At 51.7% G+C, this 19,548-nt stretch overlaps 1 protein-coding gene across 1 annotated transcript in view; it reads left to right on the plus strand.

Moving 5' to 3' along the window:
- The window catches only part of CR1 (complement C3b/C4b receptor 1 (Knops blood group)), a 73,188-nt gene that overhangs the window by 9,111 nt on the left and 44,529 nt on the right, over positions 1-19,548 (plus strand). The window contains exons 12-22 of the mRNA XM_059831040.1: positions 720-866; positions 2,550-2,729; positions 3,922-4,104; positions 4,682-4,870; positions 5,182-5,361; positions 8,977-9,165; positions 9,684-9,875; positions 10,558-10,657; positions 12,383-12,465; positions 12,941-13,078; positions 13,514-13,642. Coding sequence (XP_059687023.1) covers positions 720-866; positions 2,550-2,729; positions 3,922-4,104; positions 4,682-4,870; positions 5,182-5,361; positions 8,977-9,165; positions 9,684-9,875; positions 10,558-10,657; positions 12,383-12,465; positions 12,941-13,078; positions 13,514-13,642 — 1,710 coding nt within the window. The remainder of the gene's footprint in view (positions 1-719; positions 867-2,549; positions 2,730-3,921; positions 4,105-4,681; positions 4,871-5,181; positions 5,362-8,976; positions 9,166-9,683; positions 9,876-10,557; positions 10,658-12,382; positions 12,466-12,940; positions 13,079-13,513; positions 13,643-19,548) is intronic.

Below are 19,548 nucleotides of genomic sequence, written 5' to 3' on the forward strand. Positions count from 1 at the left end.
GAAGCAAGCTTCAAAGCCTGTTTTCTAGCAAAACAAAAATGCCAGTTTTTCTTCCCAAGCAGGACAGATGTATCTGAAGGCCACGGCAGTGCTACGCACTGCGTCTTTGTGTGTGCACCAAGAGCAGTTGTTGGAAATAAAAGAAATGGCTGAATTTTTTCTGCAATATCCAGTAAAGGGGAAGGGCTCTGTTAGCACGCATCTTGTGATCGGACCAGTACTCCTTCACCACGAGATTATAATAAAGCTGCAATTGTAATGACAGCTGTGTCTGGCTTTTAATAGTTCTGTCCTAGCTCCAGCACAGGAAAGAGGTGCTTCAGTAGTCATTGCTTGATTAGGCACGGAGGGCTGCTATTCCCCGAGCGCGGCGCAGGGGTGTTTGCAGGGCAGCCTGTCCCCCCACCCCACCTGCCCCCGGGGTAAAGAGGCAAAGTGAATGCTCAGCACTGCCCAGCGCACCCATCAGCACCTCCCCGCGCTTCAGAAATGAGGTCAGGGTGCTGCAGAGGCGGTTCTAGCTGTAAAATAGCTTTATTCCTGCTGTCCCCACTGCGGAAGAAGGCCGAGCAGCATTCCGTCCCACGGCACATCCTCGCTGGAGAGCTCAGGGAGGGCAGCCCTCGCCTTGGGCAGGTCAGAAGAGCTGGGGGGTGGCAGTGTCAGTGTGGCTCATCTGGCCTGTCCCCAGCTTCCCACAGCTGCTTCTTCTTCCCCAGAGAGCCGCGGCGGCTTCTCGGCAGGGAGAGGCTCTCGCTGTGCTGCGGCGCAGGGCGGCAGCTCCCACGCCATGCCGGTGTGTCTCCGCTGGCCGGGGCAGCTCCTGGCGGTGGGGGTTCTTGTGCTGCAGCTGGCTGGGGGTCTCGGTGAGTGTCGCTTGTTTTCTTTTCTTCTGTGGCTCAGCTTTGCTTACGGAACAAATGCGTAATAACCAGGTTAGTAAAATTCATCTGGAGAGCTTCCTCTGGCTGAAGTCGCTGCTATCCTCTTCCTGTGCCTGATGTTCTTGTAAAAGGTGATCTGAGCTCTGTGGCGCTGCTAATTGCCCATTTCTCCTCTTTAGCTGCACCTCTAGAGCCACCCAAAATTCCCAGTGCTTTTTGAAAGTCTTGCGTTGGGGTACGGATCCCCCCCGGGGCTGGTGCTAAGTACGGCTGGCTCAGAGGCTACGAGCTTGTCCCTGGGACAGCCCTGGCCAGGGGACTCGTCTGCAGAACTCCTCCTGGTCTGGAGCTCAACCTTGTGTCGCAGGGAGCATATCACCCCTTGACTTGATCATCCGTGCGGTAACCGAGAAGCTGTTCCCAGGGTCGGAGGATGTCCTTACACTCTGGATGTCCTTACAAGATGTGGATGGTGGTAAGATGGGGAGGCTCAATTAGACGGGTAATAGTTTTTACCACTTATAGTTTTCATCGTTTAAAAGGGTCATAGTTAGCAATTTGAGTGGCATCAGGAACAAGGTTGATGCTGAAGCATTGAGACAGCCTGTAGACAGCTTGAAGGTAGCTGGTGAATTGTCATGCATCCCGCAGGCTGGCTTCAGTACAGGAGAAGTGGGGGTTTGCTGACTAATGCCTCTGGGAAGGGGAATAACTCACAATTTCTGCCTGGAAGTTGACAGTTCCTTTAAAAACAGGCCTTTTGAGAAACTTCTCCAGTGTGTGCAGCATCCCCAGCACCTCCCTGCGGAGGCATCTGCTGCCCCCCGGCTGCCAGCACCGCCTTTACACCCTTGTTCTTTTCTTTTTCTTCTTTTTTTTTTTTTAAATTCACGGTGTTTCTCAGAAGTCCGTTGACCCAATCCCACCATAACACCTAACACCGGTGTCCCAACACCTCAGCTGGGGCCTGGGGAAGACGCGTACGAGTACAGAGACGCTCTTTGCGTGGGTATTGGTATCAACGGCAGCACCACCAGCGCTGCCCTGACACGGTGTCTGGGATGCTGCTGTACCAGGGTGTGAGCGGGTATGATTTTATCAGGGACGCACTGTGTCTTGGTGATCTGCCAGCACCTATTGGCAGGCGTGAGGGAAATCCCAGTTACATCTGCCTTTAGTTTAGTTTTCTCTGCTATTACAGTTTGTGACCAGCCCCAAAATATATCCCATGGGAGATACGGTAGCCAGACAAAGAAGTTTTTTGTTGGGGCGTCAGTGATGTACATGTGTGATAGAGGTTATGCAGTTGTTGGAGAGCCTCTGTTTTACTGTAGAGCTGGAGGTGGGGTGCCAGCACCCTGGAGTCACCCCACCCCTGAGTGCGCAGGTAAGTCGTACTGCAACCTGCTAGAGCAAGTGCTACCAGGAAAGGGCAGAAATAGTGTTTGATTGTGTGTGATGGCAACACTACACGTTTGGAGTCCTACTGATGGTGGCTGCTCAAGTGCGTTTATTAACCCCTAATCTCTCTGCTTCATCTGCTGCATTTGCGGAACTGATTCATCTTCTCTTACTTACCAGACGGAGGTGCAGTGGCAGTCGGTCACCATAGCTGTATTCAGTAAGAATACCCCTGAAAAGCCCTGTTTGTGTGGTGATCCACAGGGGTTCAATGTCCCGTCCCCGATATCGCACACGGACAGCTGAAACCTGCACAGAACTTCACCTACGGCAGCACAGCCACGCTCGAGTGCGATGCCGGCTACATCCCCGTGGGTACCACCACCACCGTGCGGTGCCTGGGCAGCGGCAGATGGCACCCCCGGGTGCCCACCTGCACCCTAGGTAGGCACAGATCTCTTTTCTCCTTACTTTGTCTCCCACGTGCAATTGCCTGCTTGTGTTTTGCTAGAAGCAGGTGCAGTGTTTGCTGGAGAGGGCTTGGAGGGTGGGCACCACGGCGAGCTGACCTGTCTGGCGTTTGGTGGCAGGATTCCCCTCTGCTCTTTCATCGCCCCCGGGTAGCGCAGCAGGGCTGTCCTGATTAGGCTGTCCTACCTTACTGCAGAGTACGCCCGACGAGATGCAAAAGTGTACAAGAATACACTCTTGGTACATTTGCTGCGTCCTTTGGTGAATCTGTCACCGTTATTTTTTCCATTTCAGCTCACCCCCGATACCCCACAGCGATGCTCAGGGTCGCTGCTGTCCCTTGCTTCTTTCTGGGGTTTCTACCCTTGCCCAAGGGGCAGGCTGGGTTCCCCCAAAGGCAGGGCTCAGCTTCGTCCCCAGTGGGTCTCTGGTGGAGACCTCCCAGCTCTGAGGGTCAGTGCTGTCCCCCACTCTGGCACCAGGTCGCTGTCCCTACCCTCCTGCCGTCGACCACGCTGACCGAAACCCTCAGCACGAGTTTCCAGTCGGGACAACTGTGACCTACTTCTGCAGATCTGGATATACTTTGGTCCCCGAGGTCTCTCCAATAACCACTTGCCTTAAAAATTTCACATGGTCCGTAATCCCAAAGCTTTGCCAGAGTAAGTACACCGCTTCCTTCACTTTGCTAACAAAGCATCGATTTAATGGTGTGGAAATAACATAGTTTTCAAAATACCCGCTAATGGTGCTGTGCCATACGGACTTTATTGAGCCGTGCTTTGGCACTCACTGATAATAATTTTCCCATTCCAAGGGTAGCATGGCTGAAAAGAAATAGCTGCAACTCACGCTGATTATTTAGCTGTTCATACAACGATGCAGGGATGCAGCTAGTAACGTATCATCCCTTCAGCACAATTTATAGCTAATCACAGGGCTCAGATCATTCTGCCTTCCAAGAGAAATGGCTGTTATCACATAATTACCATCCCTGAGCATGCCAGGTCTGGTTAGAGACGTCTGTCAGCATTAACAGGCTGCCTGGCAGGTTCTCTGGGTCAGCCAAACCACCGCTGTGGGAAACCCCCCCCATGCAAATGTCTCCTGCTCTCCTCTCCTGACCCAAACCATGGAAGCTCTTTCTGCTGCTGGTGTTCCCCAGAGGTGCAGTGCCCCAGCCCGGCTATCCGCCACGGGAGAGAGATCAGGCCCAGGAAAGCCGAATACACCTTTGGGCACCAGGTGGAATTTCAGTGTGACCCTGGCTATGTGCTGAGGGGCAGCCAGAAGATCCAGTGCTGGTCTGACGGGACGTGGAGACCCCCCATGCCATACTGCGACAAGGGTGAGCGTGAATGGCGTGAGCACGGCAGGTGCTGGGAATTGCACCTCTGCAGCGGGTAGGAACAGCAGTGAGAAAACTGTCTATTCTGAGCATCTCTTCTCGGAGATGGTGGTGTTAGAAGGGGTCTAAGTGACAGCACTAAATGGCTTCAATGTTTTCATCTTCTATCAGAACTGTAATTGATTGAATGTGTTGAGCAATGGGACCTGCAGCCATTTCTCAGAGGACTGTTCAAGGGATTTATGATACTCACAATTCCCTGACCCTGTTTATGAGCAGGATCATTTCTCATGGAAAAAAGGAGGGGATAAGGGAAGGCTGGCTGAAGGGGAGGGGATTGGGACACATGCTGCAGTACCAGGGCCGTGCCGTGCCGGTGGGTTGGGTGGTTAGCTGGGTCGGTCTGGGAACGCTGGCAGAGCCAGGGCCAAACCTGGCAAGAAGCGAGGAGGACTTTGAGGAGAGCAACCTGAAGTATAAACACTGAGAACTGGCTTCTTCTGTTACTTCCCTGCAATTCTGTCTCCCTGACCGAACGAAGAAAATCTTAACTTTTCCTTTATGTATCGTCTTGTAGTTTGTGGTCCCCCTCCACAAATCACCAACGGGCAGCACTCGGGCTTGAGAACGGAGCAGTTCCCCTACGGCTTAGAAATAAAGTACAGCTGTGTGGAGGGTCTGTCCCTCATCGGGGACGACTCCGTCTACTGCACCTCCGACGATGGGGTGAACCTGATGTGGAGCGGACCTGCCCCGGAGTGCAGGGGTGAGTCGTCTCTCCTGTATGGGATCGGACTGAAGCCAGGACCTGGGTGCAATATTAGTGCTCAGCACAACGGGATTAGAAGTGAGCACGGCTGCCGGTAGATCCTGCTTCCTTTGCAGGCTGCGTCACAGGCTTAATAGCTCTGGACTGGGGATGATCCACATGGAAATAGGAGACTCTGGTGCTCCTATGTTGATGGCCATCAGGCAGTCAGGAAGAGCGGCTCTGCCCCACCTGACCTGGTTCCCCGTTGTCCCTGGGAATGGGCAGCAGCCAAACCCACCGCTCCCACCTCTGCTCTCTTCCCGCAGTGGTTCGGTGCCCCAAGCCCTCAGTCAAGAGGGGCAGGGTGACGCCGCAGAGGTTCACGTTTCCCTACGGGGCGACCGTGCAGTTCTCCTGTGACGACGGCTTCGTGCTGCACGGCGATGCCGAGAGCCGGTGCCTGGCCGACGGCGCCTGGCACCCTCCCCTGCCCGTCTGCCAGCCAGGTGGGTACCAGCCGGGCGCCGAGCCAGCGGCCTCTGCGACGGTGCAGAGAGGTCGGGGTGCAGCACTGCGTAGCTGTCTGTCCTCGGGGCTCCCCTCGTGCCTCCCCCTCTTTGTGGAAGAAACAGCCGATGTTTACCAGGCAATAGCTGAGTTTTTCTTGACAGTCCTGTATAAAGGAGGATCCAAGACAGGTCAGGACACGCCACCGCTATTGACTTTATCTTCAGTGCGCGTTCTTACTGACAAATGTCGATCTGCAGACTCTTGCATAGGGATGCCTGGATTGAGACGCTGTCAGAAAACAGCAAATATATAACACCTCCCAGGGGCTGTTCTGACCTTCATCCTTCCCTCTTGAAGGGCCTGGGGAAGTAACATTGCTTTAACGTTTGGTTTCACGGCTCCACAGATTCAAGTACACCTGCACTGGCTCAGTCTTCACAAACTTCGTAGGTCTTTTTTCTACCTCCGTAACAATGACCCACTTGCTGAGCTGCCTTCTGCTGTGGGTTTTCCTTTCAGTTCTCTGTCCACAACCACAAGTGGCCAACGGAAGGCTGAAAAGCGCTTTGGAGGGTAAAATGTGGTACCAAACAAATGCGACTGTTACTTTTGAATGCCTTCATGGGTACCACTTTTTAGACGATGGAAACATGTCTTCAGAAGACTCTTGGACAGCCACGTGCTTGCCTGATGGCAACTGGACACCGCTGCCCAAGTGTGTAAGTACCATAGTCTGGCTGAGCGCCTGGATGGATGCTGCCTGATTTCTAATATGAAAAACAACTGCTTGAACTTCTTAAATGCTTTTGGTTTATGGTACCAGTGGGGGATGCAGACTGCATTGGGGCAGCGTGTGGCAAACGGGACAGAAGTTCAGGCTCAGAGCTGAGGAGTGGGTGGGTATCCATCTGCTGCAGTGCAATCTTACATGCTTTTTTCTGGGTTTTGTTTGTTTTGTTTTACTTTTTAACAGAAGAAAGAAGGTGATGCTGATGTATGCGAAGAGATTAATTCTATTAAAATGGTCTTTGAATGCGGTGTGCCTATAGCAGAACTGAAAACTCTGCTGGAAATACAAAAACTGTTTCTGGAGATTAAAAAACTAAAGGCGGAAGTAGAAAACTTGAACGAGTGAGTCCTGTAACGATCACCTTTGGTGAACATGTAGTTCATGTAGTCACAGCATCTATAAGAAGGCTCTTGGTGACTTAATGGTTCATGCTTGCATGCATATACCCGGAGAAATAATAACCAATGTATGGGAAGCTGCTTTTGCCATGCTAGGTGCTAGAGCATAGAGGGGTTTTTGCTCTTTTCCTTAGGTCTGGCAAGCTTGATTTGCTATTGAAAAACAGCATTTCTTCACATTTTATTTTAGGAAGCATAGTAAGAAATTAAATTGAGCTTCTTTGAGTCACTGCATAAACTGTGCTAAGCTGAGAGAAGGGGGACTGAAGTCCACAGAAGGAAACATGTAGCTGAGATGAGAGACTGGCTCTGTGAAGGTGCTTCTGGTGTAATCTTCCAGCGGGTGGTTTGCGCAATGCCACACCCTCTGCCTGTACCGAGCTCAGCCTGTCACAGCATTAGCATACTTCTATTTAGAAACAGTAGTGAAGTGAGCGTTTAACTACGTGATTTCCTTTAATCTAGCTCGTGATTTCTAGTCATCTAGTTAAAGGCAGTTATGTATAAGAAGTGCATTTGTAAAGGCTTCTATTCCCTTATCACTGGATTTAAAACAGGCAACAGGTTCCTGGCCCAGCACTGTACTCGACAGGTATCTGTGGTGGTGTCATCTTCCATGTCCCTATTTCCCTTGAGCAAATGCTAAGAAAAGATGTTGTAAGTTTAAGTGTAGAGAATCAGACAGCGAAGATTGTTCATATTACTTAGTAAACGATGATCGGTTTGTGTAGCTCTGTGATGCAGCAATTACTCCTTCCCTTCAGGATTATAATAAAGATGCAGGTGTAACCATGGGTGTCTTGTCATCTGTCACGCTGGCTGTAACAGGCAGATTTCCAGTGTGGTCCAATGGTTGTTCTCATTGAGAGCCGAGCCCTGGCAGCAGGGGTGGTCCTTGGAGTGCTTGGGGAGCTGCAGCGGGCACGGCACGGCGGGCAGCCGCAGCGGGCAGCCACGGGGCCAAGGGCAGCATGCAGCACAGCAGCGTGCTGCTACCTGGGCTCAGTGGGAGAAGGGGGAGCACTCACCTGCTGCACAAGCAATTTGCAGTGGTATATCATTGCCAGATGCATGCTTTTATGAGTTATTAGAGTTGCTTTGAATGTTACTAGAGCCTAGAGCACAGCACCCGGGGAAGAGATGGGGTCTCCCATCTTTACACAGAAGGATGCTTTGATAACGCAACCTGTGCTTCACCACGTCCTGGTGAGGAGATCTGCAATGAGAGGCACTCCCAGAGCCACTTCGGTTCTCCCTGTGCCACGAGGAGAGCAGGGCTGCACCCTCCTGCTGTGACACCTCGCTCTCCTCCGCGTTGAGCTCATCTGGGACTGCAAACAGAAAGGGTCTTATCTCCCTGTGCAAGGCTCGAAACCTGTAAGCACGAATAAGAACTGGGTGTTACGTCCCACGTGTATCTAAGAGTGTGTTTGAGTAGTCTTGACTAATGTCCGACGGGATATTTCAGAGTGTTAGTCAGTGCGCAGATGTATTCACTCACACCTGCTCCTAATTACAAATGAGTCAGGCAATCAAGAAAAAAAATTAACAAACAAAAAGGATAATGCTTTTATTTTTTGTTTCACTAAGTCTGCTTATGAACGATCAGTGCTGCGTTACCTGCCAGCAAATGACTAAGTAGGCATTTTCCTACCCTGGGTACAGCTTGGGGCTGGGTGGGGGTCTTTTCTGTTCTGGTAGCATTTGGTTTTGGTAAAACTGTGCTAGTCAATGCTCACTGCCAGTCTCAGGTCAAATAAAAGGGTTGAGTTATTCCCCCATCCCTTATGGTGAGGCAGGAGGACCAGGAAGCTTTACCCGAGCCTGTGATGACAGTTGTCCCCCACCCATGGCTGCTCTCCATGTCCCTGCCGGAGCGTTTAGCTCCATGGGTGTTCTGGAAAGGCTTCCACTGCTCCAGAGGCTTGGCTGAGTCCACTGTGCTGCATCTCCTCCCAGCTTCAGAAACAGCCCCTTGGAGCCAACAGTGCTCGACAGAGGAGCACAGAAATTGCTGCAATGAAGACTGGAGAACCAGGACGGGGGAAGCACCCCGGCACCCTGAGCTGCGGGGCACCCGCCGGGACATGGGGGTCTGGCCGCCCCGTGCTGCTCCTGGCCTTGCTGGGGTTCCTAGGCATGCCTGTGGCTCACGGTGAGTATGGGGATGTGGGATGTGTGGGGGAGGACCAGCGAGACCTGCCCAGAGCCCATCTTGCTGCTCAGGTGCTGGGGGGCTGATGCCACCACCCCTAAGCCTGGGGACCCATTCCTTGATGCTGTCAGGCATGCAGCCCTGCCCGGTGCCTTTGCCCAGAGGGGAAGCCTGGGCCAGCCCAGCCACCCGCCTGGGATGCTAGCTGGAGCTGGGGAAGGGACCAGGGAATGCGGTCGTCACCCGAGGAGGTCTTCTCCTGCCGCAGGTGACTGTGGGCCCCCGCCTCGCATGACCTACTCCAGACCGTCCGACAACGAGCACGCCAGCAGCTTCCCCGTTGGATCCAGGGTGACATACACCTGCATCGAAGGCGCCATCAAAATCCCCGGGAGGTCGGACATGATGGAGTGCCTGCCCGGCGCGCGCTGGTCAAAACTGCCCGAGCCCTGCGGCCGTAAATACCTCCTTTCTCGGAAACACAGCTCCCTCCCCTATCTCTTGCTTGGCTTAAAATTTCTGCCCCTTCCAGCAGCTGCTCTGCAATGACACCACCCGTTCCGGCAAGCTACAAACCCGCTTCCCTTGGCTGCTGGTCGTCAGAGCTGCTGATGGGCACAGGATCCATGCCTGTCATCGCGGGGGCCAGTTGGACGGTGGCTGGAGCCCAGGATGCTCGTGCATCCCCCGAGCCCCGACTGGCAGAGGCCGTGCAGGTGGCTGCGGCATGCCACATGCACGTGGCTGCGATATCCCACTAACAGCTTTGCCCGTGCAGTTAACCCATCTTCACCTGCACTTTGCAAAAGATGCACTCAGCAGAGCAGCAGTCTGGTATGAAAAGAGAAGTAACCTGCTGTGAACGCGAGGAGCTTTCCCAAAGCCCCGTAGCGAGAGCATTTCTGTAGTTCCAAGGTTTATTTTGTGTGCCTCCCGGCGGGCAGCTCTTTCAGCCCCGCTTTCCTTGACTGCCAGGGAGCTGTGCTGCCCCGACACGGTTGCGGTTTGCTGCCCTGTCCAAGGTGGATGAGAGGATTAATTTCTTTCCTGTTGGGACCAACGTGAGCTACGTCTGCCGCCCCGGCTACGAGAACACCTCGGAAAGTTCCCCCACCAGCACTTGCCTTGAAAACCTGACGTGGTCGGAAGCTGCTGAGCTGTGCAGGAGTGAGTATCTCTGCTCCGCTCTGCTTGCCGAAAAGCAGCCGTGGAGTTGGGAGCAGGTCAGGTAGCTGCTCCCAACCCACGTGCTGAAAGGCAGCTGGGTCGTTATCATCCCAACAGCTACATGCTTAATACAAAATTAGGTGGATATTCCTTGACATTAATATTTAGGACTGAACAGTAGGAGTATCAATGGTGTTCTTTCTTTTTTCTCTGCTGGCATGAACAGATCTGTTTTGATTTTCATGTCAGTAAATATGTTCGCATCTGGACACGGCATACGCACAGGACAAATGCCAATTTGCAATTCTAGCGCTGAACTTCAAAAGGAAGACAAAGCATATTTCCTGATGAAATCCATATAATATTAAGACTGATGATGCGGCAGCAATACATTTTTCACAGTTGAGTAACTTACTGCCAATCTACTGAGATGGAAATATCTCTGCAAATACTCTCCTCTGTCCTCCCACGAGATGCTGACCGCTGTGAGCGTGGAGCCCTTACGGGGATCCACACCTTCACCTGCAGCTGATTCTGGCTCCTGCCAGCTCGGCTGTGACGCGTGCGAAGTAGAACGTTTTGGTACCTTTGGGTATAACCCTCTCAGTCTGTCCCTTATTCAGCCTTTTTTATTTCTCCATCGCTGCCTGTTACCACTAACACCGGCCTCGTTCTCCGGCAGGGAGATCCTGCGGCGACCCGGGAGCACTGCCCGGTGGCAGGATGGTCGCCCTCACGGACGTGCAGTTCGGTGCAAGAGTGAACGTGTTCTGCGAAGACGGGTGAGTCGCGGGGCAGTGCCCCGAGCTCCCGCACACCGATGCTGATGCCGGAATACAAACTCCGGTCCAGTGCAATGAACTTGTGGACACGGGCTGGGCTGCTGTTTCACAAGATACCGCTCCCACAGTGCTGCTCTGAGTGCAGAGCGTGGGACTGCTTTTCCCACTTGAATTACAGCTTTGGGCTGGGAAGGAATAAGACACAGCTGGAGGGAAGGGACTGGGGTCTGAATTTATGGCTGCCTTTTCCTTCAAGTGTTATCCAGAGGAAATTTAACTGCCCCAGGATATCTACCCCAACAGAGCTGGTTGTACCGTCGCTTTATAACTACAGACTTCAGAACAGGTTACTTAAAATACATCAATTTAACATATTTGAGATATATTGAATAAAAAGGGGTTAGGTTTGAATTTTCAAAATTCAGTGATGTTCAGCTAGAAAACTGCAGTGAAGCACACTTTCCATCACTCAGTGGGCTGACTCACGCTTTCTGCCTGCTTTCAATCAGGGCCCATATGCAGTAGACTGACTTGAAAAATTAAGTTCTTAAAACTCCAGCTAGTATTGCTCCCTCCCTTGCAGGAGCTAGCTGGCTTCACCTGGCTTGTTCTGTCTTTGCAGCTACTTTGAATGTAACAGAGCTTTTTTTTTTCTCCAGATATATTCCCTTAGGATGGACTTTGGGGAAATGACAGCATGTCCCACCCTTCTGGGGTTCAGCTAATCTTTGGGAATACACATCAGGGTGGAGGGATAACGTTATCCATCTAGGCAAGATCAGATAGTATCAATCATGTCCAAATGATGAATTTTTTTGAACAGGAAGATGTAATTCAGAGACTGGGGAAGGTGTCGGCGCTGTCAGAACAAGATGTATTAGCTTCCAGCAAGCCAACCCAAAAGCCACTTTAATGAAACGTGGATCCTTTTGCCCCTCATGGTCCCTGCTGTAGGTAGTGGGCGCATTTGAGTATTTGCAGAGACCAGCTGAGCCGGTATGCCAGCAGACTGCTGTGGTTTGCTTTTCCGGCCAAACTCTAGCAAAACAGCTACACCCTCACAACCCAAAAGCAACGTCCTAGGGAGGAGGTGACACTGACGCAGGCTGGGTGCCCTGCCCTCCGCCGCAGCGCTGAGGGTTTCAGCAGACCCAGCTAACCGACCTTGGTAGTGCAGTGCCACGCGAAGCGGAGCAGCAGCCCGGGGCTGAGCCGCAGCCTTTGGAGATGCTGCACGTGGTCAGGAGGGAGCTCCTCACCTCCTCACCTCGTCCTGGTGGGTGACAGCGGCGTGGGAAAGGCGCTGGATGCCAGCAGCCTGAATCCCAGCACTGTTCTCCGACAGGAAACAGGCAGGGAGAAATAGTCCCCGATTCAGCAAATCTGAGCCTGATGCATCCGTGTGGGAATCCACATCTAACCTCAGCGCTGTCTGGCATTCACGGCGTGCTGTGCTAGCTGCCAGTTACGACTTCTCCCATCCTTGCAACGGAAGGTGCGCTCTGCAGTGAGTCAAAGGAGAGAATCGCCTAAAAATAGATTAACAAGGATCCTGGCAGAGAGCGAGGCGAAGGAGCTCCCTGTTCACCAGTGTGTATCTGCACGTCTGCTTGCTTTAAAACGGCCTTTTCTACACTCATGATCACATCCGTACAGGGGAAAAAAGTTGTTCTCAGTTTCTGGTTAGTTACACAAATTTTTCTTTTCCTGTGTATTTTCACTTAGGTACAAATTAGACGGGAGTCACTTCATCCAGTGTCAGCTTAAAGGAAGCGATGTTGAATGGAGTAAACGTCCAACTTGCGAATGTAAGATTAATCCAACTTTACTTTTGACTTAACTCCAGTAGATCCTGCATACTAACGTCTAGTCTAAACCTGTCCTCGTACCTTGTTTTTGTTGATATTACGTGGCAGACCTGTCACCAACACTGCAGCTGAGAAATACCCATTTTCCTGCTGACACTGTATCTCAGCAGTTTTGTTCCCACAAGCTCAACATATTTTCTCATGACTTAAGGTTGCGGTGAAGGTGGTGGGATGAGATTTCGAGGAATCACAAGCCAGGGCATGGCAAATTGCCTGTTTATTTTTTTGACCCTTGGAGTGAGAGGGAGAAAGATGAGACAACAGAAACACTTCAGAAACAAAAGAGAGATAATGGAGACAGAAGGCAGTGCTGGTTTATTGTCTTTAAGAATCTTAGGTGGACTCAAGAAATGTTTTGCATTTTCATTATTACTGAAGCTTTTCGCAATACTCACGTTGACCTTCTTTCCTGCAGTAATCACCTGCTCTTCACCTCCCCAAATCAGCAACGGAAAGCATGATGGCGAAGGTGTAGAAAAATTTGCTTATAACTCAACTGTGACTTACAGCTGTGACTCTGGCTTCCAGCTCATTGGAAACGTCAGCATCCGTTGTACGACTACGGACAAAACAAACGGAGTCTGGAGCGGAGCTGTGCCTGAATGCAAAGGTGGTTTCATCAGAGTTTAGTATTTATTATGAGTTCAGTATTTAGTATGCACCAGCTTAAAATATTGTGATTGTTTAGTACAGGACATGTCAATTTTAAAGAGAAAAAATGCAGAGCTGCTAAAGTGAGTAAGTAATGAAAGGTCTGTGCAAGAAAGGCGCAGTGCTCCTAGCAATACTTACTCTTTGTACCCTAGAGAAAAGCACATCTGTCAAACCTGGAGCAAAAGAAATGGAAAGGAGCCCTCCTCCCCAACGTGAGTTGAAATGATTCTACCTTCACTCAGGCCCCACGTTTCCCAACTTAATTTGCTCCTTTATCACATTCCTAGGAAAAAGCTATCCGATAAATTTCACACCGTGATTTCTGTTCTTTCAGGTTCCCGTGGAAATGGCATCCAGCCGCCTAAGAAGGCTGTCACACGGGAAATGAAGCTCAGCCTTTATAAAAAGTCACTCCAGAACACCATCTCCTTCTCCCGTTCTTCCTCTTTCTCCAGGACACCAGGTCAGTCCCAGAGGCTCCCTGAACTCCAACGAACTCATCAGTGGGACTCCCTGGTTACTCCCAGCCCTATACCTGGAGTTTTCATTTTTTCCCGTGTTTCTCTTCAGTGTCGAGGAGCTGTGCTACCTCAGCATTCAGATTTGTTGTTCCTTTGTACAAAACCCCAAACTACTATTCTCCTGGCACCAGCCAAGGATCCGCGTGTCTTCCAAAGTACATGGGCATCTCTGGCATCCTCCCCCAAGCCGGCTGCTTTGAAAATTTAAAATGGTCTAAAGTTGCATCATTTTGTGGAAGTGAGTGATTTTTTTGTCATGTTCTTTTCTTCTATAATTTTTCTCTGTATAATTTATATTTTTTGCTGGTTGGGCATCTGGTTCAAAGCTCAGGTTTGGCTGCACTGACATCCTCCTCTTAAAGAAGCTTTGCTTTGTATAAAACATATTTTCATTTACCAATTGTTTCCTTGCCCTCGCATTATTACAGATTTTAACTCATTTTTTGCCATATTGAAAAGCAAGAGATAACTTTGTACCACGTAGCCTTAAGAGTGCTGGGGCTTCTGTCCTTGTTGCGGCAGCGAGAGGTGATGCACTAACACTAACCTTGTTCCACACCAGCGAGGTCGTGGGCAGCCAGGAGAAGCCGGACGTGGCAGAAGTGCTGCTACAACAGGTTCCCCATCCGTTGCAAAGGATTATTTTACCCATAAAAAAGGTGAGTGTCAGCTGTGTTGGAAACGGTGTCTGGGTGGGAACTATATGCATGTAATCGTAAGTAATAAAGAGAAAACACCCACCGGAGGGTCCAACTGGAGACTGGAGGAAAAGCGTTTCTCTGGTGTCAGGGTCAAGCTGAACTTGCCCATCCCTGAGCCGTGTCTCTTGGGTCAAAACCAGAAAATCTGTCACCCCTGTTGTGGTGGATTTTGCGTGTGAACCCGCACAGCCCGGGGCTGTTACACAAATGTGATGAGGCTGGTGGTTAAGTCCAGGTCCAGAAATGTCCCTGTGCAGGTGCAGCGTGGCCAGGGGGGATTTTCCCCATTCCTGCATCGTTTCTCAAAGGTGGGGCTTGTTCCAACCTGCTAGCATCGCCAGGCTGACGGCTGGGACCAAAACCCCAAGGTATTTGTCTGGACTGTTAAACAAGGAATCAAAGAATCCCACTTGCGGGGTTAAAGGCAGGGTAACGGGGCTGCATGGTTGGGCGCTTGTGGAAGTGTCTGCGGGAAAGACGTTGCAGCGGTGTCAGCGTATGAAAGGGGCTCCAAGAAGGGCTTTGTAGGCCTTAAAGGCGATGAAGGTCAGTGATGTTGGGCCCCCGGTAGGAACAAATGAAGGCTAGATCATCCTAGATCATACAACATGGAAGGAAAGGGGAAAACTTGGTCCTTTATTTTTGCCTAAAAGTTTCTACTTTGCTCTCTTATGTAACTTAGAATGAAGACTAATTTTCAAAATCTCTTCCCGTCGGTTTTTCTTTTTTTGCTCTTTTGTCATCCTTGACACTTCTTCAGGAGATCGTGTCAGAGCAGCAGCTTGACGCACGCTCTCGAGTGTGAGAAACGGCGCTTTGCGTTGCACTCCAGGAGCTTGGCTCTCCTGCCCCAAAACACGGGGCCTGTAAAATCAGCCAGAAGGCTGGAGCAAGGATAAGATGGGGGAAAATGGAACAATGCCTGGAAACAGCCTCTAGTGTTGGTAGGAGGAATTGGTTTGAGCCGTTCTAAAGGGCAGTGCTAAAACTCACCCCCAAACCGGGTGGGTTTGTACAGACCTGGGCAGAAAGCTTAACTCTCCTTGAAACTACAGCCGGGCTAATCTTCATGTGAACATTTCCTTCCCCCAGGCTGCAAATACGGCCCGTTGGAAGCACGATGGCAAGTGCACGGAAAGACTTACCTGTAGCTTTGAAGCCACTCAGTTGTGACAGGTCTGCTCTCCTCCGGTGGCACCGTGACAAAGGGACCCCCGTGGAAGAAACCCTGCGAGGACGCATTTGCACTTTCCTTGCGTGATTGCAAAGACAACTGGCAGGTGCTGCTCTTCCTGCCATCTCACTGCGGGTGTAGACAAGACACGCAGTTAAATGGGATCCCACCTGTCTAAATATATTGTTATCTTTTTGAACAAAAATAGCCCCGTAAGCATAAAGCATGCAAACCCTTCGCCGTGCTCTGTTTCTAAAGTGCCCCATGCAACGGTCGTACCTGTTAGGACTCTTACACTTTGCTCTGAAACAAAGAATAAGCTAGACCAGGTCTGTCCCATCTACATGTGCAAAATGTATGTTTTTACTTGTGATCATGTTTTAACGTTCCAAGAAATTGATTGAGAATTACTTACGCAAGAGTTGGATGTTTCGCATAGTTGCTTCTCCCATCCGAGTTCTTCTCTCTTTCAGCAATTTCCTCCTAACATCCCGAATCCAGTTATCATTCTCTCCTGATCTAACCAGCCTTTTTTCAGGCTGGGGGTGGGAAACCGCAGTGTCTCAGGAATCCCTCAGGCCTTCTGCAGAATTTCTGACGGAGCTCGGTTTTGTCACAACCCGTTCGACTCGGTGGTTCCACAACCGCGCGTTTCCTTGCTCGCTAGCAACGCCGGCCCGCTGCCACAACAATCACCGTAAATACAGACTCACAGGACAGGCTGTGAAAGACCCAAACCTCTCTGCTGGGCTGAGCTGCTCCCTTAACTTACCAGGAATTTCTGGCTGCAGCACGGTTGCAGATACACCCGTGCGAGCTGCCAGCAGGGTTGTGCTGAAAGCAAAATACTGACTTCCCCGTCTTGCAAAGTTATGAGCTCATTTCTTTTAGGAAATTACAGTACTTCACACACTAAACTGAATGTTGATCTTTGTAACTTCAGTACTTCAAGCACTTTCTTTACCAAAAGCTTTTTTTTGTATAAGACGGAAGTTCTTTGCAGTTTATATTCCTGTTCAGACTACGTGAAAGATAACAGCCACGAGTGGCTTGTGTATCTACTCATCTCGTGTTGTAAAGGAGCTACTTCTGCTTTCCAGATGGAAGAAGGCAGCTCCGTATCGCTGCAGGCTCTGAGCACATCGACTGCGCGCAGGCAGGGGGGAAGTAACCGCTAAATATACGCTCCGGTGTTGTCATACTGCAGCAGAGAAACTGGAAATGTCACGTTTATGTTGTTGGCTGCTTACAGTTTTTGTCCTATACAGAGCGCTCGTTGCCTTATATTTAGGTGCCTTTCTGGGTTTTTATTTACATTCAGTAATAAATGGTAATTGTTTATAAAGGATAGCCTGTGAATTCAACTGCCTCCTGTTCCCTTTTTGGTTTATGCTCTTTTCAGGAGGTATCAGCTTTTAGAGGTATCTTGATAATGGTCAGATTTGCTGTTCAATCAGTTCTTCATCAGCACTCTTACTTACTTTCTAAATGCTCTCCTATGCAAGTTTAACTTGGTTTATAAAAAAAAAAAAAGGAAAGAAGAAAAGAAAGAAAGAAAATCCATGCAGTAACGTTTGAGAATGTGAGTGTTTCTAGTACGCAGTCTGAAAAAGAAAGCTGGAGCGATGCGTACCTGCCCTTACTCCTATTTAGCCATCCCGGTCCCGAGCTCTGCAGCCCCTCTGCTGCGGCTGCGCCGCTCCGCCCGGGCAGAGCCCAGGGGTCAGTCCCAGAAAGGCTGTGGGAGCTGTGGGCGATGTCCCAGGCTGCCGCCCCGCGCGGGGATGCCAGGAGCACGCGGGAGCAGGCAGGGAGCCATGGGCGGGTTTCCGTGGAAAGCCAAGAGCAACTCCAGCAGCTCAACCCCCGGTTTTGCTGGCTGGTTTTACTGGAAACCTCATGCAGTTTCACTCCAAGCCTGGCAGCGATGGTGCGTAGAGCAGCACGGCTCAGGCTCCCCTCTGTACGTGCTTTCAGTTCTGCCGTTGCCATCTGCTCGGCCTGATTTCTGCAGCACGGGGAAGGGATGTTGGAGCAAGATAAAGCAAGTCGCCCTCGGCGGCTGCAGCTGAGCAGGTGCAGACCCGCTATCTGGGCCAGCTCCTGCCTGGGAGGTTTGGGTGCTCAGTCGGATACTGGGGCAAAACGGGACAGCAAATATGGGTGGCAGAGGCGTGGAGGGAGGGGCTGGTCTGAGCCTGAAGGTCTCGGCAGGTACAGATGTCTCCTGCGTGGCCCCAGGTAGGAAAGCAGCCTGGTTCAAGGGGTTAATCTGGACTCTGTTCGCAAGGGGATTTCACTGAGTTGAAACTACAGCAGCTGGTTCTTCTGATGTACACACGAACCGCGCCACTCCCTGAGGATACTTGACGTTACAAGATGCCTTTGCCAAATACTTCTCAACATCTCACCATCCCACACTGAGGTCACTGCTGTAAACTATTACAAGAGAATTCCCCAGCATTTAAAGCAATTTTTTTTCCTGTTAGCAACTTCCTTTTGCACTGTGCAGCCACCATCCCAATTCAGACCTCAGCTGACCAGTGACCTGTAAAAATACGTGGCCAAGACATCTCCACATAGTTTTTCAACCTGTTCACAAGTATTTTAAAGGAATATGTTATCCAGGCTGCTTGACTCCTCCCTTAAGAAAACACCTCTTGGCCTCATTGCAAATGCTTCTTTTATATATGCTTGAAGCTTAAGTTGTGTCGGAAAGAGAAATAAAGTGGGGAAAAAAAAACAAAGAAAAAGTAAAAAAGATAACTTTGAGCTTCCCAGTGGAGACATCACTGTTTCCTGGATAACAAAAGCAGAGGGAGGCAGGAAGGGGCCGGCAGGCTGCTGCGGGCTGCCCTTTCCTCGGGGTGAGGTGACATGTGCCCCTCGCCTTTCCTTTGGCTCTTCCCGCAAGCCCACACTGTGGGCCGGGATCCCAGAGCGGCTCCACTTTCCCACGCAGGCACGGAGCGGAGGCAAACCGCTCCGGTGCCCGGCGGGGCCCGAGGACGTCCCTCAGCCTCTGCGGGCAGCGCAGCGCCTTGGTCGAAGAGTTTTGTGTCTAACTGGGAGAGTGAGAGTGGAGATGCTGGTATCTCCGCTGGGTTGATTTGTGCATAGGTGTTAACAGAAGCAGCCCAATTAGCAGCTTCAAAGCGGGGCTTTTACAGCTCTCCGGTCTCCCGTGCACCCCTTGGGCTGGCGGAAAGCCCTCAAAACCTCTCTTCTTGCAGAAAAACCTCTCTTCACGGAGGTCTCTTCCTAGGGATGGGCAGGTTTGGAGACTGTTTGGGGGGCTGGTGCCCCCGCGCTGGGCTGGGCTCCTTGGGCCGGACGCTGCGGGAGAGGGCCGGAGGCACGGATGAGGATGCAGCTCTCCCCCCTGCACGCAGCAGAGCCGATGCTGGGGGATGAACGGGACCTCCTCTACCCCTCCCGGCTTCGGGGCATCTGCAGGGTTCACAGCTGGAGCCGGCAAGACCCACGTGTTGCCCTTTTTGGGTGTTTTCTTTTCCTTCGGGACGCGATAGCTCTGGAGAGAGGTGTGTCTTTACTGGAAGGTGCGGAGAAACGCCGTGAAGGGGCGGCTGAGGCAGTGGGTGCCTGGAGAGCCCCGCTGCCTTCCTCTGGGCGCCAGGCGTGCCTCTGGGAGCAGACCCGTGTGCTTCCAGCCGCAGGTGAGGCTCCCATGGGAAAAGCGCCCATAGCCCCGGGTGCTGCCTGCAGCCGCCGCCTCGCCCCGCCCGCGCGTGGCAGCAGCTCCCACGCGTGCCCTTGAGCAAACCCTCCCTCTCCCTGCGGCTCCGGGAGTGGCCCCGCTCCCCCCGCCCTGCGGGGGCCGCGGCGGAGGCAGGGAGCCCCCGGCTGCACCCCCCGGGCGGGGCCGGGGCCGGGCCGCGCTCGCCTGCCCGCCCCCCCCGCTCCGGCCCCGCTCCGGCCCCGCTCCGGCCCCGCTCCCGCTGCGGGCGCCCCG

Source organism: Gavia stellata, chromosome 30 (genome assembly GCF_030936135.1).
Source record: "Gavia stellata isolate bGavSte3 chromosome 30, bGavSte3.hap2, whole genome shotgun sequence".
Classification (NCBI taxonomy): Eukaryota; Metazoa; Chordata; class Aves; order Gaviiformes; family Gaviidae; genus Gavia; species Gavia stellata.